Genomic DNA, 27357 nt, shown 5'->3' on the forward strand with positions numbered 1-27357 from the left:
GGTCTCTCTCTGTTGCCCAGACTAGAGTACAGTGGCAAGATCATGGCTCAGTGAAGCCTCAGCCTCTCAGGCTCAGGTGATTCTCCCACCTCAGCCTCCCAAGTAGCTGAGACTACAGGTGCATACCACCACGCCCAGCTAATTTTTCGTAGAGACCAGGTTTCACCATGTTGCCCAGGCTGGTTTCAAACCCCTGAGCTCAAGTGATTCACCCACCTCAGCCTCCCAAAGTGCTGGGGTTGCAGGCATGAGCCATTGCAACTGGCCAGTAATTACTTTAAATGAAAATGAATTAAACTCTCTACTCAAAAGACAGAGATTGGTAGAATGAATAAACACACATAATTCAGCTCAATGCTGTCTACAAAAATCTTGATTTAAATTCAAAGACACAAGTACACTGAAAGGGAAAGGGTGAAAAAAGGGATTCCAAGCAAACCAAAACCAAAAGAGAGCAGCAGAAAAAACCACTCTAAAATTCACATGGGCTCTGAAGGGACCGCAAGTAGCCAAAATAATCTTTAAAAGAAGAACAAAGCTGGGGGACTCACACTTCCTGATTTCAAAATCTCCTACAAAGCTGTAGTAATCAAAATCTAATAATCTAGTAAATTTACTACAAGGTTCCAGTGATCAAGAATACAATAAGCTGGCCAGGCACGGTGGCTCATGCCTGTAATCCCAACACTTTGGGAGGCTGAGGCAGGCAGATCACAAGGTCAGGAGTTCACGACCAGTCTGGTCAACATAGTGAAACCCGTCTCTACTAAACAAAAGTTTAAAAAATTAGCTGGGTGTCATAGTGTGCGCCTGTAATCCCAGCTACTTGGGAGGCTGAGGCAGGAGAATCACTTGAACCCAGGAAGCGGAGGTTGCAGTGAGCTGAGATCTCGCCACTGCACTCCAGCTTGGGCGACAGTGCAAGACTCCGTCTCAAAAAAAAAAAAAAGAATACAATAAGCAATAAGCTATGCTCTATCTTTATGCCAGAAATAAACTCTCACATATATGGTCAGATGATTTTTGACAAAAGTGCCAAGACCATTCAATGGGAGAAATAATAGTCTTATAGTCTTTTTTCTTTTTCTTTTGACACAATCTCACTCTGTTGCTCAGGCTGGAGTGCAGCGGCACAATCTCGGCTCACTGCAGCCTCCATCTCCTGGATTCAAGCAATTCCCCTCCTTTAGCCACCCGAGTAGTTGGGATTACAGACGTGCACCACCACCCCTGGCTAATTTCTTTTTTGTATTTTTAATACAGACTGGGTTTTGCCACATTGGCCAGGCTGGTCTTGAACTCCTTACCTCAAGTGATCTGCCCACCTCGGCCTCCCAAAGTGCTGGGATTACAGGCGTAATCCACCATGCCCGGCCAGAATAGTCTTTTTGACAAATGGTGTTGGAAAACCTGGACATCCACATGCAAAAGAATGAAGTTGGTCAAGCCTGTGATCCCAGCACTTTGGGAGGCCGAGGCGAGCAGATCACCTGAGGTCGGGAGTTCCACACCAGCCTGGCCAACATGGTGAAACCCCGTCTCTATTAAAAATACAAAAATTAGCCAGGCATGGTAGCACATGCCTGTAATCCCAGCCACTTGGGAGGCTGAGGCAGGAGAATCTCTTGAACCCGGGAGGCGGACATTGCAGTGAGCTGAGATCGCGTCACTGCACTCCAGCCTCGGCAGCAGAGTGAGACTCCATCTCCAAAAAAAAAAAAAAAAGAATGAAGTTGGACCTTTTGCCTGACACTGTATGCAAAAATTAACTCAAAACTGATTAAAGACCTAAATGTAATACCTAAAACTATAAACTTCTTAAAACATAAGACAAAGCTGTACAACTTCAGATTTTACAACGATTTATTGGATATGACACCAAAAGCATGGGCAACAAAAGAAGAAAATAGACAAAGTGGACGTCATGAAAATTAGAATATTTGTGTATCAAAAGGCAACATCCGGCCGGGCGCTGTGGCTCACGCCTGTAATCCCAGCACTTTGGGAGGCCAAGGCGGGCGGATCACGAGGTCAGGAGATCGAGACCATCCTGGCTAACATGGTGAAACCCCGTCTCTACTAAAAATACAAAAAATTAGCCGGGCGTGGTGGTGGGCGCCTGTAGTCCCAGCTACTCAGGAGGCTGAGGCAGGAGAATGGTGTGAACCTGGGAGGCGGAGCTTGCAGTGAGCCGAGATCGGGCCACTGCACTCCAGCCTGGGCAACAGAGAGAGACTCCGTCTCAAAAAAAAAAAAAAAAAAAAAAAAAGGCAACATCAACAGAGTAAAGGGGCAACTCAAAAGATGGGAGAAAATTTTTTTTTTTTTTTTTTTTTTTTTTTTTTTTTTGAGATGGAGTCTCCCTCTGTCACCCAGGCTGGGGTGCAGTGGTGCAATCTTGGCTCACTGCAACTTCTGCCTCCTGGGTTTCAGCAATTCTGCTGTCTCAACGTCCCGAGTAGCTGGGATTGCAGGCGCATGCTGCCGTGCCAAGCTAATTTTTTGTATTTTAGTAGAGACGGGGTTTCACTGTGTTGCCCAGGCTGGTCTCAAACTCCTGAGCTCAGGTGATCCACCCACCTCGGCCTCCCAAAGTGCTGGGATTACAGGTGTGAGCCACTGCACCCAGCTGATGGGAGAAAATATTTACAAATCATTTATCTGATAAGGCATTAATATCCAGAATATAGAGAGAACTCCTAAAACTCTAAGACAAAAAACTCAATTTAAAAATGGGCAGAGGACATGAATAGACATCTCTCCAAAGATGATCTACAAATGGTCAATAAGCAAATGAAGAGATTCCCAACATCATTTATTACCGAGGAAATGCAAATTAAAACTATAATAGGACATCACCTCACACCCATTAAGATGACTACTATCAAAAAAAACCCAAAATAACGAGTATTGGCAAGGATGTGGAGAATCTGGAACCCTGGTGAACTATTGATGGGAATATAAAATGACACAGTTCCTATGAAAAACACGATGAGTTCCTCAAAAAATTAGAAATAGAATGACTGTATGGTCCCACATTGCAACTGTGGGTATACACCCAAAATAATGGAAATCAGGGTCTTGAAAATATATTTGTATACTCAAGTTCATAGCAGCGTTATTCACAACAGCTAAAATGCAAAATCAGTTCAAGTGAATGAACAAATGAACAAACAGATAGGCAGAATATTATTTAGCCTTAGAAAGAAAGGAAATTTCACCTTACAAAGGAAGGACATATGCTATAATATGGATCACCCTTGAGGACATTATGCTAAGTAAAATAAGCCAGTCACAAAACACAAAGATTGTGTGATTCCACTCAGATGAGGTACTTAGAATAGTCACATTCAGAGAGACAGACAGCAGATTGGTGGTTGCCAGAAGCTGGGGGAAGCAGAAATGGGGAGTTGTTTAATGAGTGCACAGTTTCAGTTTCACAAGATGAAGTGTTATGGAGATGGAGGGGGGACGTTTATACATGACGAATGTATTTAATGCCACTCAACTGTACACTTTAAAATGGCTAAGATGGTAAATTTTATGTTATGTGTATCTTTTTTGAGGCAAAGTCTTGCTCTGTCATTTCTTTTACTATATCTTTTAAGGTGTCTTTTTAGCAGATGCCCTAAGGATTACAATTAATATCTTAATTTATAACAACTGATCTCAGATTAATTATAATTTAATGTCAATGGTATGCAAAAACTTTGCCCATATACAGCTCTGTTCCCTCCTCCTCCTTTGTGCTATCACTGTCATATAATTTAAATGTTTACACATCATTTGACTACCAGCACAGATGTCTAATCATCACTCTCTGCAGTTGTCTTTTAAATCAGGTAGGAGAAAAAAGAGCTACACACATAAACTATTTATTTTTACACTGTCCTTTAAAAATATTTTCCCCAATTTTTTATTGTAATAAAATACACATAACAGGCCAGGCACAGCGACACGTGCCTATAATCCCAGCACTTTGGGAGGCCAGGGCTAGTGGATCTCCTGAGGTCAGGAGTTTAAGACAAGCCTGGCCAACACGATGAAACACCGTCTCTACTAAAAAATACAAAAAAAAAAAAAAAAATTAGCCAGGCATGGTGGCGGGTGCCTGTAATCCCAGCTACTCAGGAGGCTGAGGCAGGAAAATTGCTTGAAACTCGGAGGAGGAGGTTGCAGTGAGCCAAGATCACACCACTGCCTGGGCAACAGAGCAAGACTCCGTCTCAAAAAAAAAAAAAAAAAATGACAAATACGTTGAAATGAGACACTAGGAAATATCTATTTAACACCGAAGAAGGCCATATGGAAACAGAGGAACAAAAAAACCCGAAGATATGGAAAACAAATAGCAAATGGTGTGCCTAAATTCTCCCTTATCAACTCAGTATGTAGTGTCAACTAAATGTTAATTGAACACTCCAGTTAAAAAGCAGCGGATAGAAGGGCTGACTTTTAAGAACCATGATTCAATGCACATTCAAAGACACTCTGAAGTAAAAGAGCAAAGATAGAATAGTAAGCAGAAGAGAGCTGGAGTGACTGTGACAATATGAAAGAAAACAGACCTTCGGACAAAAGTTGTTACAACAGACAAGGATATTTTATAGTGATAAAAGGGTACATCCATCAAGAAAATATCACCGTTATCAACATATGTGCACCTGACACAGAGCCCCAAGATAAATGAAGCCAAAGCGGAAATGATGAAGGGCAAAATGGACGATTCAACAATAACAGCTGGAGACCTCCAGCTTTCAATAGCCCATTTCCAATCATGGATAAAGCAACAGGACAGAAAATCAAAAGTCAGTAGAAGACGTCAACAGGCTCTAACCCACCTAGACTTGGCAGACATCTGTAGAACACTCCACCAACAACCGCAAAGGTTGTTGTGCCCATTATTCTCAAGTGCACGTGGAATGTCTGACAGAATAAACCCGATGTTGTCATAAAATAAATCTCAATAAATTTAAAATGATTGAAATCATGCAAAGTATGTTCTCTTACCACAATTGAATGAAATTAGAAATCAATAACAGAAAGAAATTTGGGTAATTAAAAAATATGTTAAAATAAAACACTGAACTCCTTAGTATCCAATAGGGCAAAGAAGAATTCACAAGAGAATTTAGAAGATAGTTTGAGATAAATGGAAATGAAAACACAATATACTAAAATACAGATGAAGCTAAACAGTGCTTACAGGGAAATGTACAGCCGTGGATACTTACACTAAATAAAAAGAGATCTCAAATCAATAACCCAACCTTCCACCTAAAGAAACTAGAAAAAAACAGCACACTAAGTCAAAGCAAGCAGAAGGAAATAATAAATAGTACAGCAGAGATAAATTACAGTAGAAAAATAATTTAAAAGATCAATTAAAACAGACCGGGTATGGTGGCTCACACCTGTAATCCCAGCACTTCGGGAGGCTAAGGCAGGCAGATCTCTTGAGCTCAGGAGTTCAAGACCAGCAGGGGCAAACGGTAAAACCCCATCTCTACAAAAATAACAAATAGCTGGGTGTGGTGGCACGCACCTGTGGTCCCAGCTACCCGGGAGGCTTGAGCCCAGGAGGTCGAGGCTGCAGTGAGCCAAGATCACACCACCACTGCACTCCAGCCTGGGCAACAGAGTGAGACCCTGTCTCAAAAAAAGAAAAAAAGAAAGAAAGAAAGAAAGAAAGAAAGAAAGAAAGAAAGAAAGAAAGAAAGAAAGAAAGAAAGAAAAAAAACAAAAAACAAAAGTTGGTTTTTGGAAGGCCAGGTGCGGTGGCTCACACCTATAATCCCAGCACTTTGGGAGGCTGAGGCAGGTGGATCACAAGGTCGGGAGATCGAGACCATCCTAGCTAAGATGGTGAAACCCCATTTCTACTAAAAAATACAAAAAACTAGCCGGGCGTGGTGGCACCCACCTGTAGTCCCAGCTACTCAGGAGGCTGAGGTAGGAGAATGGCTTGAACCCAGGAGGCGGAGCTTGTAAGTGAGCTGAGATCATGCCACTGCACTCCAGCCTGGGTGACAGAGTGAGACTCCATCTCAAAAAAAAAAAAAAAAAAAAAGTTGGTTTTTGAAAAGATCAAGAAAATTGAATAGCCAGACTAAGAAAAAAGAGAAGACTCAAATTTACTAAAATCAGGAATGAAATAGAAGACATTACTAATGACATTACAGAAATTAAAAGATTTATGAGGGACTCTTATGAACAATGTGCCAACCAATTAAATAATCTAAATGAAATGAACAAATTCCTGGAAAGACACAAACTACTGAAACTGACTCATGAAGACATACAAAATCTGAATAGACCTAATACAAATGAAGAGATTGAAGTAGGAAAAAAAAAAAAAAAAAAAAACTTCCCACAAAGAAAAGCCCAGGATGAGATGGCTTCCCTGGTGAATTTTACCAAATGTTTGAAGCATAATTAATACCAATCCTTCATAAATTCTTCCAAAACAGGGAACACTTCCTCACTCATTCAGAGGCCAGTATTACCCTGATACCAAAACTAGACAAAATCGTCACACAAAAAATAAACTTTCCAGTATCTGTTATGAATATAACTGCAAAAAATGTTCAACAAAATACCAGTGAACTTAATCCAGCAACATTTTCAAAAAGATTATGCACAATGAATGCAAAGTTGGTTCAATATGAATGATTAGGCAAGAAAATAAAATTAGAGGCAGCCAGGTTGGCAAGGAAGAAGTAAAACTATTTCTATTTGCAGATGACATGATTTCATGCATACAAAATCATCAGAAATCCATGCAAAAACATTGGAGCTGAGAAATGAGTTCTGCAAGGCTGCAAATACAGATCAATATTTTAAAAATCAGTCGCATTTCTAAAACAATGAACAATATGAAAATGAAATTAAGAAAACGATTCCATTTATAATCACATCAAAAGAATAAACTTAGGAATGAATTCAATCAAAGAAGTACACAACTTGAACACTAAAAACTACAAAACATCGTTAGAAGAAATTAAACATTTAAATATGTGGAAAGACATCTTGTGTTCCTCAATTAGAAGAATTAATATTGTTAAGATAGCAATAGTCCCCATATTGGTCTACAGATTCAATCCAATCCCCATCAAAATTCTAACTGCTTTTTTTTTCTTTTTTTTTTCCAGAAATGGAAAGTCTGATCCTAAAATTCATACGGAATTGCAAGAGGCCTCAGATTGCCAAAACTACCCAATAAAAGAACTAAATTGGAAGACTTACACGTCCCAATTTCAAAAATTACTACAAAACTATAGTAATCAAGACAGTATGGTACTGGCTTAAGGCTAGGTATAGAGACAATGGAACAGAATTGAAAGTCCAAAAATAAACCCCTACTTTTATGGTGAACTGGTTTCAACAAGGGTGCCAAAGTCACTCACTTGAGGAAAGATCAGCTCCTCAGCAAATGGTGCTCAGACAACTGGACCTCCATTTGCAAAAGAAGGTATTTGGACTCCTACCTCACACCATATACAAAAAAATTAACCACGTATAAAATTGATCAAAGACCTAAAAGTAAAAGTCGTGAGTTTTGGCCCACAGGAGTAGACGGACAGGGTTGAGGAACCAGTCTCCCAGTGAAGGTGCTGGAGGCTCCTTGATGCTCTTCCCTGACAGCTGAGCCTAGAGTGCACTCCTTGGGATGATGGCGCCCCTCCTCTCACACCTTGGCTCAGAACTCAGCACTGAAATCCACTGGGAAGGCCAGGGGCAGGAGAGACCTCTGCCTAGTGGGAGTGCAAGGACAGAGGCCTCCTCGGGCTGTGTAGGCCCTGCCTGGAGGGGACACCAGAACCATAGGGCACAGGCCTCCCCTACACACGTGTGTGCGAGGCAGCGGTTGGATCAGTGTGGAGAGAGGGTGGAGGAGGTGCCCACAAGTTACCAAGGTTTGCAGTGACTTCCTGTCATTCTACATTCAGGTACACAGCTCCCAGGACAGCCAGCCCCTCCCCATAGGGCTACACACCTGGCCTTCAGGCCACACCCAGGCTGGTGGCCGCAGACCACTTGGGTCCCTGTTTCCAGGGCTCTGATGGGATAGAAGAGACTCAGCCCCGTGAGGATGTGGGTGCCCCTCATCTCTCCACAGCAAGGAGGGGCCAGAGGAAGCCCCATGCTAGCGTCAGGGGACAAGGATTCCAGCTCAGGCCTGTCCACAGCTGTGTGACCCGGCATGGGTTAAGCTCTCTCAAGGCCTCAGTTTCTTCCTCTGCAGAGTGTGGGATGGGGGTGACCTCACCAGATGGCCCCACATGCTTTAGCACAGAGATAATCCCTTTCCTCGTGACCCACAGCCAGCCAAGCAGCTCTACTGAGTGTGGGACTCTGTCCAAGCTCTGAGTCAGCCCTAGGGCCGGTCTTGGCAGCCCTGTGCTGGCTGGCCAGGGTTGGCTGTGGATCCAAGGAAAGGGATTTGGAATTCAGGGATTTATGCTTTAAATTTCACATTTTCTTTTTCCCAATAGAGTTTCCTACTCTCAATCTCTTGACACGATGGTAAAGCCCTTTGCTGTAGCTAAACTCAGTTGCCATTTTCGGATTGGCATTAGGGTGAGAAGGCTGAGTGCTCACAGGGAAGCCTCTTCCCAGCAGCACCCCTGGGCTGGAAAGGGCAGCGGGAGGAGCACAGAGCAGCAGAGGGTGGCTCAGGCTAAGCCGGAGCTGCCCGGGGCAAACAAAGAGGGACCTGCCTCCTTGTTTCTTAGCCTCTTAACACGGAAGCTCGCAGCCTGGATTCCAGGAAGGCTTGGGGGGTACAGCCATCCTGCTGGAAGCCTTTGCTCCTTTAGCCCAGAGAGCACTTGCCCCAGCCCCACATACACCCCAGGGAGATGCTACCGGCCAAGGGGAGGCTTGTTGAGGCCACGGCCCAGCATCAAGCCCTCACATCAGGCTGTTCCAGCAGCCAGGGGCCCTCAGAAGCAAGGCCGAGTGGAAGGAGGTGCCAGGGAGGGGGCAGAGCTCAATGTCCACTGCAGCAGCTGCTGGGGTCCCTTCTCTGCTCCCACCTCATCTGGCACAGGGTGGGGCATGGGATGGAGACATCTGAGTACCCACCAGGCCCACACACATATGTGGACATGCATGCATGCCACACACACATGTGCACACACTTGTATATGTACACATGCCCCTGACACAGCTGCACCATGCCAGATACACGCCTCACACATGGGTGCACACACACAGCACACGTGCTCACACACCATGCACATGCCTGCATCTGAGGCTGACCCTGCCTTTGATCTGGAGGATGCTAATGGACCCTGCAGAGAGAGAGTGGATGTCACTGCAGAGACTCAGTGGGCACTGGAGGGTGCAACGTCCCCTGTCCCAGTCTCTGCCCAGGTACCTCCTGTCCCCTGCCCCACACACCCTTCATCACTGGGTGTCCCCGTCACCGGGTATCTGTGCTGGGGGAGTCCAGCAGGCCAGGCCTGGCCTCTCTCCAGAGCCCCCCGAGTCTCAGTGGGCCCCACCCTGGGGCTGGGGAGGAGGAGTAGGAGTGTGGGGGAGCTGGGTGGGGACTGAGTCCTTTCTCCAGGAGGGAAGGTTGTGTGTCCCTACGGCCCTGTGTCACCAGAACACCTCCCCAACAACAGGGGTCACTCCCACAGGACCTGCCGCTGACCATGGGACAAGAACGTGGGGGGCATGGGAAGGATGTGGAGGGGGCATGGGAAGGATGTGGAGGGGGCATGGGAAGGATGTGGAGGGGGCATGGGAAGGATGTAGGGGGCATGGGAAGGATGTGGGGGGCGTGGGAAGGACGTGGGGGGTGGCGTGGGAAGGATGCGGGGGGTGTAGGAAGGACATGGGCGGTGTGGGAAGGACGTGGAGGGGGTGTGGGAAGGACGTGGGGGGTGGCGTGGGAAGGACGTGGGGGGGCAGCGTGGGAAGGACGTGGGGGACGGTGTGGGAAGGATGTGGGGGGTGTGGGAAGGACATGCGGGTGGCGTGGAAAGGACGTGGGGGAGCTGTGGGAATAACACGGGGGTGGCGTGGGCCCTGCTCCCTGTCTCTCTTCTTTGGACGAGGCTGCCAGTATGTGGAACCCAGGGGGGTGCCCTGTGGCCCAGCAGCTGTTCCACCTTCCCTGCAGCCACAAGCTTTGAAGTGGCCTTGCCAGAGGCCCCACCGGACGTCTCCGGGGAGCTGCAGCCAGACTTTGGGCACAGCAGGCAGTGCCTATGGGGAGAGAGACACCCTCCAGCCGGCCTCCCTCCACCCCCAGCCCCCCGACGGCAAATGGGCTCCTCCAAGGGTCTTCAGGGAGGTGTGCCAAGGCCGTGTCGTTGGAAGGTGGCGCAGTCAGGGTGGCAGGAAAAAGGACCAACAGGGCTCAACCGGCAGGTCCCGATAGAGGGACCACTTCAGAGGCGGTTCAAGGAGCCGAGCCCCAGGGTGGGAGGCCTGGGACCAGCCCCCGGGGGACAGCGACGGCCCCAGGCCTGGAGGGCCGGATGGAGCAGCCGGCGTGCCCTGCAGGGGGAGTGGGAAGAAACGGGGAAGCCGGGCCGCGGTAGCGCAGGCCGCAGGCAGGGCTGTGTGGGACAGGGCGGCTTGCACAGCTTAGCTTCTTCCTGGCCCGGGTGGGCTCCGTCCTCTTCTCTGGGCCAGCTGCGCCGGAGGCCCTGGGAAGAGTCCCCCTGCTCTGGCCCGCGGGACCTGCTCCCCAGCCTGGAAAGTCTGAGCTGGCCCCGCTGCCGGGACACCCTCCCCAGCCTCGCTGGTGGCCTAGTTTCTGCCGGGCGCGGGGGGAATGTGGGTCAGCGTTTCCAAGTCTGGCCCGGGGCCAGAGGCAGTGGAAGGAAAAACACTCAGCGGGGGCTGCCTGGCAGAGGCCTCACCCCACAGCCGGCGGCTCCAACCCCACGGCCGGCGGCTCCAAACTCACAGCCGGCGGCTCCAACCCCAGGGCCCGCGTCTCCAACCCCACAGCCGGCGGCTCCAAATCCGCAGCCAGCAGAGGCCTCACCTCTCACAGCCCGCGGCTCCAACCCCGCAGCCGGCGGCTCAGGGCTCAGGACCACAGGGAGGGCGCCCCAGGCAGCACCTCCTGCTGGGCTCTGCTCCCACCGCCGTCCTCTGGAGATGGCCCGAGGCTGGTGCCCATGACTCAATGTCCCACTCCCGCATCTCCCGCGGTCCCAGGGCGGGTCCCGCTGGTGTGTGGCCGGCCTCGCAGGAACCACTTCACTCTCCCCCAGCCACTACTCCCACAGGCAACAGGACCGGCCCCCTGGCCCCTCGGTGGGCGCATCAGCTTGGTGGCCCTGGAGGCCCCCTGCGCCTCAGAGGTCCCTCAGAGGCCGGCCAGCTTCCAGCACCCTCCCTAAGTCCTCAGCCCCTTGGAGGCTGCCATGGCACCTGAACGCCCCCCACCGCCCCCCCGCCTCTCCAGGCACAGCTCCAGAGGTTGGGCGGATGGGGGCTGCATCCCGGGCACCACATGTGGGTAGGCACTGCCGCAGCCCCTCGAGTAGCCCTCAGCAAGCAGGGTTGCAGGGTGGGCTCTGTGCAAAACCGCCATCACAGCCCCAGGGCCATCAGCAGGCAGAGGCGCAAAGCCTGGTCATGGCCAGCAGCCCTGGGATGTCCCTGCCCGAGACCCCCCACCCCCGGAGACCCCCAGCCCCAGGATGCCCACGCCTCAGCCTCCCAAGTAGGTGGGACTACAGGTGTGCACTACCACACCCAGCTAATTTTTTTTTATGTTTGTAGAGCAGTCTCGCTGTGTTGCGCAGGCTGGTTTCGAACTCCTGGCTTCGAGCCATCCTCCTGCTCAGCCTCCCATGGTGCTGGGATTGCAGGCGTGAGCCCCACGCCTGGCCACGCGCCTTGTTGAGTTGGTGACTTCGCCTTTGCTGTGGGGATCTGGGTTGGGGTCTTGTGGCTTACATGAGAATAGAAGATCATGGGGTAGTTGCTGGCACCCTCCCCTCAAGGAGGCTCACACAGGCCAGGACCGCCCCCTCTGGCTGCCCCATCGCTGCCCCCCGACAGGCCCTCTGCCTCTCCCCTGTGAACCACGAAGCACATCGACGGGGTGCCTAGTGCCCCGCCTCAGGGTTCATGGGGGAGGCCCTTCTTTAATGTCTCTTACTGGGCACATCCAGAGGCCACGTGTTCCAGGGTCAGAGAGACCAGGAGAAATCCCAGCTTCTTCACTCACGGCTGTGCATCTTCAAGAAGGTGACTGTGCCTCTCTGAGCTTCAGCCTCCTCTGTCTGATAGCATAGGGGTCTGCAAGTCTCTAGAGGTCATGTGAGCTCCATGGGAACCTCTCATCTATACCGTGGAAGCAGCTGCGGGAAGTGCACGTGAGCTCTGTGGCCTCATGCCAACCAAGACCCTGGGGGTCACACCAGGCATGGCTGAGAAGCAGAGCAGAGGCCACTGCGGTGACCAGGTTACTCCCGAGACTCAGAGCAGAGGCCACTGCGGTGACCAGGGTTACTCCCGAGACTCAGAGCAGAGGCCACTGCGGTGACCAGGGTTGCTGCCTGCCTGCCACACACCCCACTTGGGCCTCTGGCTGTCTCCTCTCCTGCAGAAACCCCATGGGCAGGTGTGCAGCCAGCATGGAGGGAAGACGTGTGTGCCAGCAAAGAGAGCACGAGGCCTGGAGTTCTCATCTGTGCCACCAGAAGCAAGGGACACTGAAACGTCATTCATGACCACTAGGGAGACGGCTCCATCCCAGGCATCACAAACCAGCCCAGAAGTGTCACCGGTAAGCGCGACAGCAGACACTAGAAGGTATGTCATCCATACTCATTATCCAGAGAAGGTACTGGAAGGAAGCCAGTCACTGCCCCTGAGTCAGACCAGAGGACACCCCCCTGACATCAAGGTGAGGCCAAGGGGAGAGGAAACAGGGCTGAGTAGGGCCTGTGATGTCAGCATGTCTGGTTGGGCATGTGGCAGGGACGATGACTGAGATAGAAGACATAAACCTCCATGGTCCAAACATGGGAGCTAAACTCGGAAAGCCAATGGGACGGGGACGTGATGAGGGGACTTGAGGGTCACAGGAGCTCCTTCCGTGTCTCTCTCTCCATAATTAGGTCTAGTGGCAACAGAAAAATGCAGACAGATCAATATGGATGGTCATGCTCACGTTCCTCATGGGAAACAGCGCTTCTGAACATTCCTCACGGGAAACAGAGCTTCCAAACGTTCCGACTTCCGATAAGTCCATGTCTGTTGTGTATTGGCTGCAAAGAAAACCTCTAGGAACTAAAAAGTAGAATAATTAAAATGATCCTATTATCCAAAAAATTGTAAAATAAACAACGGAAAGTGCCACCTCTTCCCCCAGAAACTTAGAAACCAACACACTCCCAGGTAGCCCTTGGGTAAAACAGGATATTAAATCTGAACGTGCGCTCTCTGAAAAGCCGAGAAGCCATAAATATCGATCCATAAATATCGAGGACTCAGCTAATGCAGCGCCCAGAGCCCCCAGCACAGCTCTTATTTTTTAGAGGAAAAAATAAACGAGAGGGACTTTGTGCCACCCTAAGAAACTAGAATGAGAACAATAAAGTGCATTTTAAAAAGTAGGGAGAATTATGAAGATAAAGCCAGAAATTAATGAAGTAGGAAACAAATAAGTAAAAAGGAGAAATGATTGTTTTTCTGAAAGAAATAAAATAAAATCCCCTTGCCCAGCCCAAAAGCTGCATCAAGAAATGACTGCCTAGGCTGGGCGTGGTGGTTCATGCCTGTAATGCTTACACTTTGGGAGGCTGAGGTGTGCGGATCACTTGAGGCCTGGAGTTTGAGACCATCCTGGCCAATATGGTGAAACCCTGTCTTTGCAAAAATACACAAATTAGCCGGGCATGGTGGTGCGCGCCCGTAGTCCCAGCTACTTGGGAGGCTAAGACAGAACAATTGCTTGAATCCGGGAGGCGGAGGCTGCAGTGAACTGAGATCGTGCCACTGCACTCCAGCCTGGGTGATAAAGTGAGACTCTGTTTCAAAAAAAAAACAAAAAACCTAAAACAAATAAATGACTACCTCTATTTAGAATTTTTGTACATTGAAATAAAAAAACCCACACATGATTAGGAAGAAAGAGACCCCAGTATGGAAGAGGCTGGAGGAATGATGAGACAGCCCGCTCGGCCGGGGCAGCTGCTTTGAAACCTGCAGCAGCCATGTTGTCGTGGGTGTAAAGTCCAGAATGACTCTGGACGAGCGGCACCACGCAGAGATGAGCACGAGATGCTGGAGAGGGCGAGAGCTGAGCCAGGAAAGGAGGCACCAGGAGCAGATGTCCGCAGCTGACGATGACCTCACCTTCCATGGAAGGAAAGTCATCCCAGGGTTACTTTAACCTTCCCAAGACATGAAAGGATGGAAAACTCTGTAATTCATCTCATGAAACCAGGATAACCTAATTCAAAAACCTGATGTGGAACAAAAAGAGAAAACCATAGACAAATATCACTTTTTGAAGATGCAAAAAAATCTAAGAGAACAGCAAATAGGACTCAACGCAGCATCAGCGGATTCTACACAAGAGAACAGCAAACAGGACCCAACGCAGCGTCGGCAGATTCTACACAAGAGAACAGCAAATAGGACCCAGCGCAGCGTCGGCAGCATCGTGTTATGGCCAAGCAGATGAAGGCCAGGCTTACGAGGGCAGCCCAGTCATCAGAGACGTTATTTCATTAGCCAATTAGCACAGAAAATTCAGAGAACCCCACCGACAGGTACTGAAAAGAAAACTGACCAAATTCAGCAATCGTTATGAATAAAAGCACTATTTCTAGTAAAATATAAAAAAGTGCAAAAGTCTCTGTCCACAATAGTGGCCAAGATCGTTCTACGTGGAAAACACAAATGTCACAAATCCAGGGTCGACTCGTGGGGCCTGCTGTTGTCATAATTGTCCAGCATTTTCTCGGAGGTTCTGGCAAACTTAATAAAAAAACCAAATGAATGGCACAAATATCAGAAAAATAAGACAATTTATTTTGTTGATGACATGATTGTAAACCTAGTTATGCCTCTGCTCCCTCATTTAAAAATTAAAAATCAGGCCAGGTGTGTGGTGGCTCACGCCTGTAATCCCAGCACTTTGGGAGGCCAAGGTGGGCGGATCACCTGAGATCGGGAGTTCGAGACCAGCCTGACCAACATAGTGAAATCCTGTCTCTACTGAAAACACAAAATTAGCCGGGCGTGGTGGCGCATGCCTGTAATCCCAGCTACTCGGGGGTCTGAGGCACGAGAATCGCTTGAACCCATGGGTGGAGGTTGCAGCGAGCCGAAATCACACCACTGCACTCCAGCCTAGGCTGGAAGAGTGAAACTCCATCTCAAAAAATATTAAAATTAAAATTAAAAATCAGTAAAAAAATGTAATACAAGATAAATATACAAAAATTAGTAACTTCCCACTCCTAGCAATAATCACCTGGAAATTTAAAAAAAAGGGAGTCAAAATATTCCCTTTGCCATGGCAACTGAGTAGTTGGGGTGAAGGTTAGGATGCTGTATGGAGCAGCTCCGGCCATGGGGAGCTCGACAGAGGCGTCATTTCTCTCCCACATGGTGGCTGAGAATAGCTGGGTGTGCTGCTCTGTCGCCACACATGGGGTCGCCCCATCACGCCTCTCCTCTAGCCTTCCAGGCATCTTTCCTGGCTGCGGGGTTCTACTGGGTGCAGAAATGCCCACGTCCAGCTGGCAGGAGGGGCCGGGGCCAGGGCAGGAGAGGAGGGGCCATGTTTTCCAAGACCACATGTGAGACGTGGCCCGTGTTGCCACGTGCATTCCGTGGTTAGCCCTTGGTCAGGGCCTGGCCTGGCTGGAACATGGTCTCGCCGCAGCAGGGACAGGGCAACATCATCGCAGGAGAAGGGGCTGGAGCTGGCAGGAACAGTGTCTCCAGGTGACAAAAGCCTCCGACAATTTGGCGAGAAAGGTGGGGGTGGGCATGAGAGGATGCAGGGCCCCCACCACTCAACCACTCAAGCAAGGAGAGCAGGGGGGCAGAGCCACGGAGAAGACCCAGTCTGGAGCCGCTTCCCCCAGCCTGAAGCCCAGCCTCCAGGTTCCATGAAATCACCTCCAGTTATTCCAGGAGAAACGGCGCACGGCCTAGGAAAGAAAGAACAGGCAGCTTGGACCCAGGCTCCAATCCCGGCTGCTAGTTACCAGACGGGCAGCCACATCGCGTCTGTGTGCCTCAGTTTCTACATCTGCGGCTGGGTTGATGGTTGTGCCCGCCCGGTGGGGCTGCTGTGAGTTAAGGGGTGAGAAACGCTTCCCTGTCCACTGTCTCTGACACGTTCTTCCTGGGTCACCCCTCACTCAACACCCCCAGAGACCGGGCAGGCTCCACGGACACTTGAGAAGGCGTCCAGCCTGCAGAACGGAGTCCAGGACCCAGAGAAGTTTCAGGGGTGAGCAGGGTGGGTCGGGGCTGGGGAGTAAATGACAGGGGGAGCAAGTGGAGGGAGGAAGGGGCTTCAGGACAGGAGGTGCAGGCTGAACGAGGATGGCTGAGCCGCCCTGGTGTCAGAGCAGGGGGGCTCAGCGGGGGTGGGGGTGGGCTTAGCCTCTGCGCTTCTGCCTCCAGGATGTTATGGATCTGGCAGGGAACGTGTAAACCATGAGCTCACCCCACAGGAACGTGGTTTCCTCTGGCTGCCCCCACAACAGCTGTTCCCCATCAGCACCGGCCCCATCTCCCTAGCAGGAAGCTGGGCAGCCACTGCAGGCCAGGTGTGGACGCACCTCACAACTCTCCCATCTGCGTGGACATCGCTGGACGGGGTGGTAAGGGGGAGGGGAGCAGAGAGGAGAGGGTGGGTGCAGCCCCCCACCCCTCTGGTCCCCTCTGGTCCCTGCCTTTGCTGTGAGCACGTGGAGGAAGCCCAGCTCCTGGAGGTGGGGCCAAGCCTGCAGTGTCCTCGATGCCACCAACCAGGCCTGACCCCGACCACTGACTGAGCACCACGTGGTGCCTCTGCCCTGGATGTGGGCACCCCCGTGCCCTCCTGGCTCTGTTGCAGCAGACCTGTACACCAGGGCCTTCTAGACGGTTCTGGCCCCTCCCGTGTGGACTGTTCCCACCATACCTGGTCTGGGCTGAGGCTTCCTGGCCCTTCCCCCTCCCACCCTGACGAGGTTGGCCTGGGGCGCCCATGGATGCACTCTGCCCACATGGCCCTCTGCGGTCACCCACAGCCAGCGGGACCCAGATTCCCTGCAGGCCAAATGCAGGTGCCCCAGTTCCTCCACCCCTCCCCCCGCAGTATGTGGGCAGTGACAAAGAGGGGGTGGGTCTGGCCCTGTGCCATGCTGGGGCCCCATGCCCGCCCTACCTGCCCTGAGTGTCCCGGCCACGAGTCCCCAGCCCACTGGCTTCAGGCACTGCCAAGCCCCTTGCTCGCTTCCCTGAAGAGGGTGTGGGTTTCTCCAGGCCAGGCCTGTGGTCAGCAACGCAGGCAGGTGTTTGTGACCAGGGCATCTGTGCTATCAGGAACAGCCCCCAAACCACGCAGGGAGGGAGGAGGCCCTGAGAGAGAAGGTGCCGTTACATGCATGTGACCACAGAGAAGGCTACCTTCACCCCGTCTGCACCCCGGGAGTGCCTGCCACACTGAGGTCCACGTGCAGTTTCTGGTTTTCTGATGCTGCCTTTTTTTTTTTTTTTGGAGACAGAGTCTTGCTCTGTCACCCAGGCTATAGTGCAGTGGCGTGATCTCGGCTCACTGCAAGCTCCGCCTCCTGGGTTCACACCATTCTCCTACCTCAGCCTCCTGAGTAGCTGGGATTACAGGCGCCGGCCACCACGCCCGGCTAACTTTCTTGTATTTTTAGTAGAGACGGGGTTTCACTGTGTTAGTCAGGATGGTCTCGATCTCTTGACCTCGTAATCCACCCACCTCGGCCTCCCAAAGTGCTGGGATTACAGGCGTGAGCCACTGCGCCCAGCCGGTGCTGCCTTCTTGAGCCGTGGCCTCCACAGTGCTTCACCTGGCTCCCGCAGAACAGCTTCATTGAGATGAAATTCACATGCACACAAGTCACTCTTTACAGTGTACAATTCAGTGGTTTTTAGTATCTTCACGAAGTTGTGCAACCATCCCCACTCATCTCATTCCGGAACACGTTTATCATCCACAGAAGACGTCCTGTGCCTGTTAGCAACCGCTCCCCACCACGGTTTGAGTGCGGCCACAACAGAACGTCAGACAGCAGTTTATCAACAGAGACTTCCTGCCTCCCCGTCTGGAGGCCAAGGTTGGGTTCTCCTCTTCCACGATGGCCCTTGCACGTCGCATCCTCACCGGCTGGAGGGTGGGCCTGCCCCACCAGCCCTTTTCATGGTGGCTTTAGTCACAAGGGCTCTGCCTCGTGAGTGGATCAAACACCTCCCATCAGGCCCCACCTCCCGGCACTGCACGGGGTCTAAGTTTCAGCCTGAGCTTTAGAGGACGCAAACGTTCCAACCACGGCACTGCACGCCGGGCCCAGTACTCACCACTCTCACATACAAAATCGTATGAGTCAGCATTCTCTAGAGGGACAGGACTCGTAGGATACATGAACAGGGGATGATCTTGGACTCCCTGCCCACCTTCCATACACACGGGGGCAGGGCTGGGCCCCCACGGCTTCTCTGGGCTCAGCCCACTCAGCTCAGCACTCATGGGTCAGAGTCTCCTGCCTGCTGCTCTCCCAGGCTGTGCTTGCTCGCTGGTGGCCCTGCAGTCCTGGGATCTCGGAGGCAGCCCCCACCTCAGCTCCGGTGAGCATTGCCTCGGTGGGGACTCCGAGGCAGCTCCAACCCCACAATGAGCCTCTGCCTGGGCCCCAAGGCTGTCAGCAACATGCTTTGAAATCTGGGTGGAGGCCACCATCGCCTGCAGCGTCAGCGCCGCGTGGATGCCGCCAAGGCCCACCGCATGTGCCTTTGGGAGCAACGGTTGGAGCTGCGCTTGCGCCTGCCTGAGCCATGGCTGGGGCGGCCAAGGAGGGCTGGGCCAGGATTGGGGGAGACCCAGGCAGGCAGTGAGCTCTGCGGTCCCAAAGGTGCCCCAGGGTCCCATCCCTTGCCATGATTCTGTCCTCAGAGCCCTTATAAAAGGGCTAGAAGGAACTAGCTTGGCTGTTTTTCCTCCGAATTCTGCCATGTGAGGCTGGATACGCCATTGGAGCTGCCCTCAGCAGACCCCAGCCTGCTGGCACCTGGATCTTGGACTCCCCAGCTTGAGAACTACAGGAAATAAATTTCTGTTGCTTATAAATTACTCAGTCTGAGGTGTTTTGTTACAGCAGCGGGGATGGACCAAGACCCTTCCCATTTTCCCCCAGCTGTGCCCTCGCCCCCAGCCCCGGGCAGCTGGGAGTCTACTCTGTGTCCCCGTGGACCTGCCCATTCCAGACATTTGACATAAATGGTCTCATGTGATATGTGGCCGTCTGCGTCTGACCTCCTTCACTTGGCAAATGTTTGCGAGGTTCATCCACTTTGGAGCATGGGCCAGAGCTTCATTCCTTTTTACGGGTGAAGAATAGTGTGGGGCCAGGCCACAATGTGCCCATCTGTCCCTCAGCCGATGGACATGTAGGCTGTGCCCACCTTTGGGCTATTGTGAATAATGCTACCAGGAACATTTGTGGATGAGCTTTTGTGTGGATAAGCTTTTGTTTCTGATTCTCGGGGATGTGTACCCAGGAGTGGGATTGCTGGGTCACATGGAATTCGGCTTCACAGTTTGAAGAACAGAACAGCCGCATGTGAGGTTCCCACGTCTCCGCCCTGACACCTGTGATGCTTTTGGTTCCAGCCATCCCAGTGGGTGTGAGGTGTGGTCTCGTGTGGTTTTTATTTGCATTTTCCTGGTGGCTAATGGTGTTAAGCAGCTTGTCATGAGCTTGTTGGCTGGTCGCATATATTATTTGGAAAAAACATCTATTCAAATTCTTTTGCCTTTTTTTTTTTTGAGTTAGAGTCTCTGTCTGTCGCCCAGGCTGGAGTGCAGTGGCGCGATCTCAGCTCACTGCAACCTCTGCCTCCCAGGTTCAAGCAATTCTCTTGCCTCTGCCTCCTGAGTAGCTGGGATTACAGGCGCATGCCACCACGTGGTGGCTAAGTTTTGTATTTTTAGCAGAGATGTGGTTTCACCACGTTGGCCAGGCTGGTCTCAAACTCCTGACCTCAAATGATCCCCCCAGCTCGGCCTCCCAAAGTGCTGGGATTACAGGCGTGAGCCACTGCGCCCGGCCTCTCCCAGTTTGCCCATTTTTTAACTCGGTTGTTTATCTTTGTATTGCTGAGCTGTGAGAGTTCTTTAGCACATTGGTTTTTCACTGCCTTACCCTGGAGCCGATACACATCCTTTCTGCTCAGTCATTAGCCAGAAATGCAGAGAAATGCTACTGTGTGACCCCATGACCTCAGCCTGATGTGCAGGGGTCCCCAGAATATTAGACGGGCACGGACTGTCTGCAGGATACAGACCCGGGAGGGTGGCTTTGCACCACTGATCTGAACACAGCCCCTCACTGCAGGATACAGACCCGGGAGGGTGGCTTTGCACTGCTGATCTGAACACAGCCCCTCACTGATTCAAAACGTCCCTTTGGCGTGTCTGTAATGCCCGTGTGTTCACCGTTCGCGTTGTTACTGTGAGCGACCCACGCGCCAGCTCCACACGGGGCTGACTAGGTGCAGCCTCCAGTGTGTGTTAAAAGCTGGTGGCCACAGTTCCCTTGTTCATCTTTTGTTCCAGAATTTCCTTAGTTTTCTTACTTATTTTTCCACGTTAACTTCACAATCAATATACCTGATTCCAGGGTTCTCCGGTGTTTTAATTGGCCCCGCTGTGGCAGCCGGCCAGCACGGGGGATGGCACCTCGTGACGCCCAGGACAGACCGGGCTTGTTGCTGGTCTGTGGTCCTCAGTCAGGCCTCAGACCCTCTATAACAGGTATAGATCTGCCCGCCGTTTGCTCCTAGAAATTTACAATTTTTGTTGCTGTTGGGAATGGTGCCTTTTCTTTCTTCATTGTCTCTCCTAACTGGAAGTGCTTGAATTTGAAAGATGCTGATTCCTGACTCTGAATTTTGTGCACAGCCACCCTCCTAAACTCACCTCTGCCTTCGAATCAATTTTCCGAGTCTATGAGGAGTCGCAGCAGGCTGTGCTCGGGTGCAGAGCCTCTCTCCAGCCGTGTGCATGCAGCTCTTCCCGGGGCTCTTGGCTGTGAGGCCTGGCCTGTCCCTGTGGCTAAGGCGGAAGACCCAGCTGTCCCCTCCCTGTGCCCTCGCCACGCCCTCCCCGTAACGCTGACCAGACTTTGCACAGGGCAGGGCCCTGGGGGCACATGGACAGGAACTGGCTGTGGGTGGAGACAGCACCCGGCTGAGGTCCTGGGGAAGACGCCATGCCTGGAGCTCCTGGACATAGGAGGTGGCGCTGGCTGAGGCCCGATGCCTGAACTGGGCACGGGGGAGGCACCTTTGAGCTGGGACCTCCTTGGAGCAGCTGCATCCAGGGGCAAACCCTGCCCCTCGGTTTCCATGTCCACATCTTTACTAGAACTGCAGCTGGCACCCGTGGAGCTGTGGGCTTTGTCCAGGGAGAGCCGTGCCCAGCACCTGGTGGACCCTGCAGAGGTGCTAAGGTTCAGAGTTAAAAACGAGGATCCTGGCCTCCCGCAATCCTGTCCCCAGAGGCCCCATTGGAGCCGCCTGGCCTTCCCTGCTGCCAGCCCAAGCATCCCAGGCTTTTGCCAGCAGTGCCTGCGGCAGCCTTGGGGAGGGTGGGGGCCCAGGGAGGGGCATCATTTGGTGTTGATCAGGGGAGATGCTGGCGTCACCACGGCCCCAGGGCCTCCAGGCCCGCCCACGCTCCCTCATTCAGATGCCCTACCCACAAACACCTGACCAGGCCCCACCAGGGGCCCCTCTCACCCCTGAAGCTGTGCAGGCCCTCGGCCGACAAACTGGGACCCTCAGCTTGGATGGGCAGAAAGGTCCAGGAGGGGCCTCTGAGACCTCCTCGCTCGGGCCTGGGGGTTGGGGCCGCAGGAAGCCATGCTCCGCCCCTGATGCCCACCCCTAGCTCCCCTGGCTGCCTCCTGGCCTCTGTCTCCCTCCAGGCCCCCAACCCTGACCAGGGAGTGGGGGGTTGGGGGCGGAGCTTTTGGGAGGAGGCCACCCCCAGTATGGTGGGGGGCGGAGCTTTTGGGAGGAGGCCACACCCAGCATTGGGTTTGCATTTCCAGGGAGGGCTTCTCCTGCCTGGTCTCCTCCCCTGGTACTGGGCTGGGGGCTGTCAGGGTGACCCTGCCCTACCCAAGGCTGACCTGGGGCCATGAACAGGAGGATGCCCCCTTCCCTGCTCCTCATGTGTGCCCCCACGGGAGCCAGCGGGCAGCAGCCGGACCCCAGCAGCCTCTCAGGGCACCCAGGACTGTAGAGGGCCCTGCCCAGGGTCTGCGGGTGCCACTCACCTGCCCAGCCGCAGCCCCCAGCTCCCCTGGGCTGACTGTGGGCCTAGGCCGAGCTGAAGGGGCTGGCGGTTGTCAGCCCTTGGTCTGGCCCCACCACTGCTCTGCCAGGGCAGGGGGAGGCCGGCAGCCCAGGTTGTGGGGCCAGAGGGCCATGCTGTGACAGACGAGAAGAGGGAGTGACCTGGAGGGCCCAGGGCAGGGACCAACAGCAAATGCCTCCCTAGGTGGTCTCTCCAGGACAGATGTGTCCCCTGTGGGAGGGCTGGGGCGCCCAGCAAAAGCAGCAGCTCCTCAGGGAATGGGGACCCAGCAGGCTGAGTGGGGCTCTTGGAATAGAAGGAGCCTCCCCAGGCTCAGCTCTGCAGGCGGAGAGGGGAGGCAGGGCCTGAGGCTTATGGTGGGGAAGCGGCCTTGCCCTGTGAGGTCTCCCTCAGGGGGCAGAAGAGCCGGGGCCCCACCAACAGCAGAGAACAAACCCCAGTCTAAGGCGAACCCCAGGTGTGGGGTAGGTGTAAAAGCAGATGGCTTTGACCATGAGTGCACAGGTGAGGGGCACACAGGTGTGAGCAGGTGTGAGCAGGTGAGGGGATAGGTGGGAGACACATGGAGGGTGGGAGGAGATAGGGACAGGAGAAGAGGCAGCGGGGGCAGGGGTGGGGCAGGTGTGGGGCAATTGGAGGTGGGTGGGGGTGGATGGTGTCATTTGGGAGTGGATGGGGTTAGGTGTGAGCAGGTGCAGGGCGGGTGGGGAGCATGGGGAGGAGGCTGGAGTTGGTGTGGGCAGGTGTGGGCAGGTGCAGGGCAGTGCCAGGGAGGCACTGTCAGGTGAATGTGGGGCTGGGCAGAGGCTGACCTGGGACACCAGGGCTGCTGTTCAGAACCTGCTGTCTGGGCAGGCAGCCGGGCCCCGCCAGGTGTGACTGCCCACTACACAGAGGGGGTGGAGGCCGGAGGCCTAGACACCTGTAGGGGCTGGGAGGGATGTGGGTGAGTCTGGCTGCTCGACACCCTCCGTCCCACCAGTGTCCATAGCCCTGGCCCCGGCTGGCTCCGGCGTCCCCACAGTGGGCACCCCCAGCTGGAGCCAGCTTGCATCAGGGACCTGGAGAGTGAGTGGCGAGCCCTCCACAGTGGGATCCTACAGACACTGCTACCACTGACCAACGGGGTCAGTAGCTGCTTTAAAAAAGAAAGGGCAGCAGAGAGGCCACCCGGAAGAGCCGCTGTTTGCATGCGCCACGCTTACACATGCTCCAGAGGGTCCGGCTGCCTAACCACGCGCCGCGATTACAGATGCACCTAACCTTATATTGTTCAAGTCTCATGTCCTGCCTATCAGGGATGTTTTCGGACCCTACATGGGAAGCCCTTGGCCGCTGTTTGAAGGTCGGGTCAGGGGGTGGCTGAGGCTGTCCAGGGGAGTGGTCAAGGGCTTGGGGAAGCAGGAGTAGACTCACCAGGTGCTGGTGCTCAGAGGGGCCAGGGAACACCCACGCCCTGGCCGGGCCACCCCATCCCTCCTGGGGCTTGATGCCAAGGGGAGCGGGTCAGGCCGGGAGAGGCCCAGGGCCAGCCTGGGGAGCAGAGCTGCTCAGCGAGGCAGAGGTCCTCCTCCGGGCGCCGGGCTCAGGGCCCAGTGGCCAGATGGTTTTCTTTGCTGCAGGGAGTGCCGGCTGCGGGGGGAGGCCTGGGAGGGCTCATGCAGCTGCTCTTGGGTTTCTCTGCTGTTGTTTTTTGCTGGAAAATCAATCCTGCAAGTCCAGCTGGGCTCTGGCTGAGAGCAGCTAGGGGTGGGGGTGGTGGGTGCTTCCCGGCCCCCACGGGGCAAGTTCTGGGCCCACAGTGGGGAGAGAAGGCAGGATGCGGTGCAGGGCCAGCCTGGGGTGGGGCCCCGAAGAGCCTGGCTCCCCGCCCTGTGCCCTGCTTGGGCCACCCCAGAGGGACTGTCCCGACCCTCCCAACTTCCTACCAAGGCCCCCGGAGCTGCCTGCAGCCTCCCCTTGCTCCCGTGCCCGGGCGGAGGTCTACAGGAGACCAGAGCCCGGGTGTTCATCAGCAGCCACAGGAGAGTTCCCCACCAAGGCGCAGTAGCCTGAGGTGCTGGGGCTGCCCGACCCTCCCCAGCTCCACCCCTCTTGCCTCTGAGCCCTACCCAAGGCCTGGAGAATCACCGCTTCCTCCTGCTCCAGGGGTTCCAGCAGGGCCCTTGGAGGATGTGCCTGCCGCGTTCTCAGCCCTCTCTGCCGACCTTTCTTGAACGGACTCTGGCCACGGGGCCAACGCGTCAACGGTCTGTCCCTCCGCTGTCCGAGCTCAGGGGCCGTCCATGCCTCCACGGCTGGCATACAGCAGCTCTGGTTTTACCCATGAGGGGGAAGCCCAGCACCCGTGCCCTCGATCACATCGCCAGTTCACAAACACACATGCGCACACGCACACGCCGCCCGCCCACCAGGCAGACACCCACACACCTGTGCACGCACGCGCACGCCAAGCCAGCGGGCCCTGCCCCTGCCCCGGAGCCCTCAGTGTCAGAACCAGGCTGCTGTGGCTGTTTCCTCTTTAATTCGCCTGAGTTTTACGAGCCCAAATTCATAGACCTTTGTTGCTGCGTATAAATTTGAGGATAAAATTGTTGAATTTGTTCAACGTAAGCAGCTGAAATTTTGCGTGGGGTGGTGATGAACGGCTCTAGCACTCGGCAAAATGTATTCAAAGCGCATGTATTTTACAACATTAACAGCCTGCCGCCCGCAAGCACGGCCCGTCTCGTCATCCGGCGGCCTCACCGTTCACCATGGTTGGCAGCCCCGGTCACTCCCACGGTTTTTACCAGCCGGGTGCCAGTGGCTGGGACCAGGTTCTGACCACTGTGCCCACTCACTGTGGAATCGCGTGAGCAGGCCAGACCCTGCGTCATAAGGACAGAGCAGGACACGTCCTGTCACAGGGCACCCGCTGTCTGTGACTTTGTTTCCGTTTGTTTCTGCCTCAGGTTGGGCGAGACAGTTGGCAGGCACCAGAGGTGCTCCTGTGAGGCCACCTGGCCAGTCCCAGGATTAGCTGCAGGCTTTGGCTGATTTTCTTGGGTCTTGTACACAGATGCTTGTCAGCAAATACCAGCGGCTTATCTCTTCCCTTCCAACATGCAAACCTTATTTCACGTTCTTGTCTTAAGCGTTTTGGCACAACCTCCAGCCTAATACCAGCCTCTAGGGAGATAAACAGTGCTGCCGATTTCACAGGCCAGGAAACCGAGGCTGAGGGCCCCCCACCCACCTCCTGCTACCCCGCACCCCTCCTGGGGCCTTGCTGGGCGGGGTGACTCCCCGGAGGTGGCACCAAGGGGAGGTTCGTTTCGAGGCTCAGAACGCTTTTCTGACAGCTTTCTGTCCCTTACATCCCAGATTCAGTTACACTTCAGCGTCCCGGCTCCCTGGCCGCCAGGCTCACACCACAGACAGCCCTTGGAGGCGTTCCATTCCTGCCCCGACCCTTCAACTTGGAAACATGGAAACAATGGGGCCAGCTGAGTGGGAGCCTCCAGGCCTGTGTCCAGAGCTAGTTCCCAGTGTCTGGCTGCCTCTCAGGGCGGGGCCTGTCTCCAGCTGGAGCTGGGAGGGCAGCCCACCCTGCCAGAAGCCAGCCCCACCCTCGGCTGCCGTGGGGGCTGACCAGGGCCCAGTGACCCAGCCCAGGGCTTGCCTGTGGAGAGGCTGGAGCCAGCCGTCAGCGCGGAACTCCTGGTCTTCCCACTGCCGCCTCTGCAGCCCCCACCAGAGATATCAGAAAACATCAGCTCCAGCCTGCAGCCCAGACGCTTGAAGTCACCTTGGCTGCCCCTCCTCACACCCGTGCCCACATCAGCAAAACCAGGGCCGGCTTGTTAACCGTGTCCAGAACCCACCCTTCCCACCCCTCCCAGGCCACCTCCCTCAGTGGCCCGGGGGGCTCCAAGATGAAGAGCCCGAGACAGGTCAGAGATGGGCTGGGCGGCCTCTGCCACTCACCTGCAGGGGGACAGGGAGCAGAGGCCTCAGTCATGAGGTAGGGCTGTCCTCGGCGTGGGCCTCGAGACTGGGAGCCACTGCCCATACCCAAGAGACCTCTGTGGGCACTGGGGTGCAGAGCCAGGTAGGAGGGGGCACCCCATGAAAGGCAGCAGCCCCCCCCGCCCCCCGCTTCTGCTTTATATGGGGCAGGGAGCAAGGGGAGGTTGACACTTGGGGGCTGACGCTGCAGGGTCTGGACGCTTGGGGTGGCAGGATAACCCACCTGCATGCAAGGAAAGGCTTGGGATGGAAACGTCCCGAGGGGACCCGGGTTCCCCAGCACCCGCTGCAGCCCCTCCTCGGATTCCCCCAGAACCCACTGCAGCCCCTCCTCGGATTCCCCCAGCACCCGCTGCAGCCCCTCCTCGCACCGCCTGGACCCGCTGCAGCCCCTCCTCGCGCTACCTGGACCCGCTGCAGCCCCTCCTCGCACCGCCTGGACCCGCTGCAGCCCCTCCTCGGATTCCCCCAGCACCCGCTGCAGCCCCTCCTCGGATTCCCCCAGCACCCGCTGCAGCCCCTCCTCGGATTCCCCCAGCACCCGCTGCAGCCCCTCCTCGCACCGCCTGGACCCGCTGCAGCCCCTCCTCGCGCTACCTGGACCCGCTGCAACCCCTTCTCATAAATGAGTTGGGACTCTGCTGATTTGCATGGACCACGCTTCCAAAAGCAGCTCTGAGAAACCAGGAGGCTGGGATTTTGAAGAGGACACCAGTAAACAGGCTCAGCTGTGGGCCAAGGTGAGGCATGACCCCTTTTGGCATTTTTGCCCATTTCCGTAG

The 27357-nt window shown here is 54.0% G+C and overlaps 2 protein-coding genes across 2 annotated transcripts in view; one reads left to right on the top strand and one right to left on the bottom strand.

Moving 5' to 3' along the window:
* The window catches only part of LOC134758288 (collagen alpha-1(I) chain), a 28520-nt gene extending 14502 nt beyond the window's left edge, over positions 1-14018 (top strand). The window contains exon 2 of the mRNA XM_063705157.1: positions 7152-14018. Within this exon, the coding sequence (XP_063561227.1) occupies positions 9955-11148 (1194 nt within the window). The 5' untranslated portion in view covers positions 7152-9954 and the 3' untranslated portion in view covers positions 11149-14018. The remainder of the gene's footprint in view (positions 1-7151) is intronic.
* A 1422-nt stretch (positions 14019-15440) lies between these two features.
* LOC101136097 (uncharacterized) lies at positions 15441-24667 on the bottom strand. The gene is given in 4 exon segments (XM_055384308.2): positions 15441-16151; positions 16676-16889; positions 16891-17297; positions 17300-24667. Coding segments are annotated over 3 exon segments (621 nt in total). The 5' UTR covers positions 17370-24667; the 3' UTR covers positions 15441-16151; positions 16676-16745.
* Positions 24668-27357: the final 2690 nt, after the last annotated feature.

The sequence above is a fragment of the Gorilla gorilla genome, chromosome 3 (genome assembly GCF_029281585.2).
Source record: "Gorilla gorilla gorilla isolate KB3781 chromosome 3, NHGRI_mGorGor1-v2.1_pri, whole genome shotgun sequence".
In the NCBI taxonomy this organism is placed as follows: domain Eukaryota; kingdom Metazoa; phylum Chordata; class Mammalia; order Primates; family Hominidae; genus Gorilla; species Gorilla gorilla.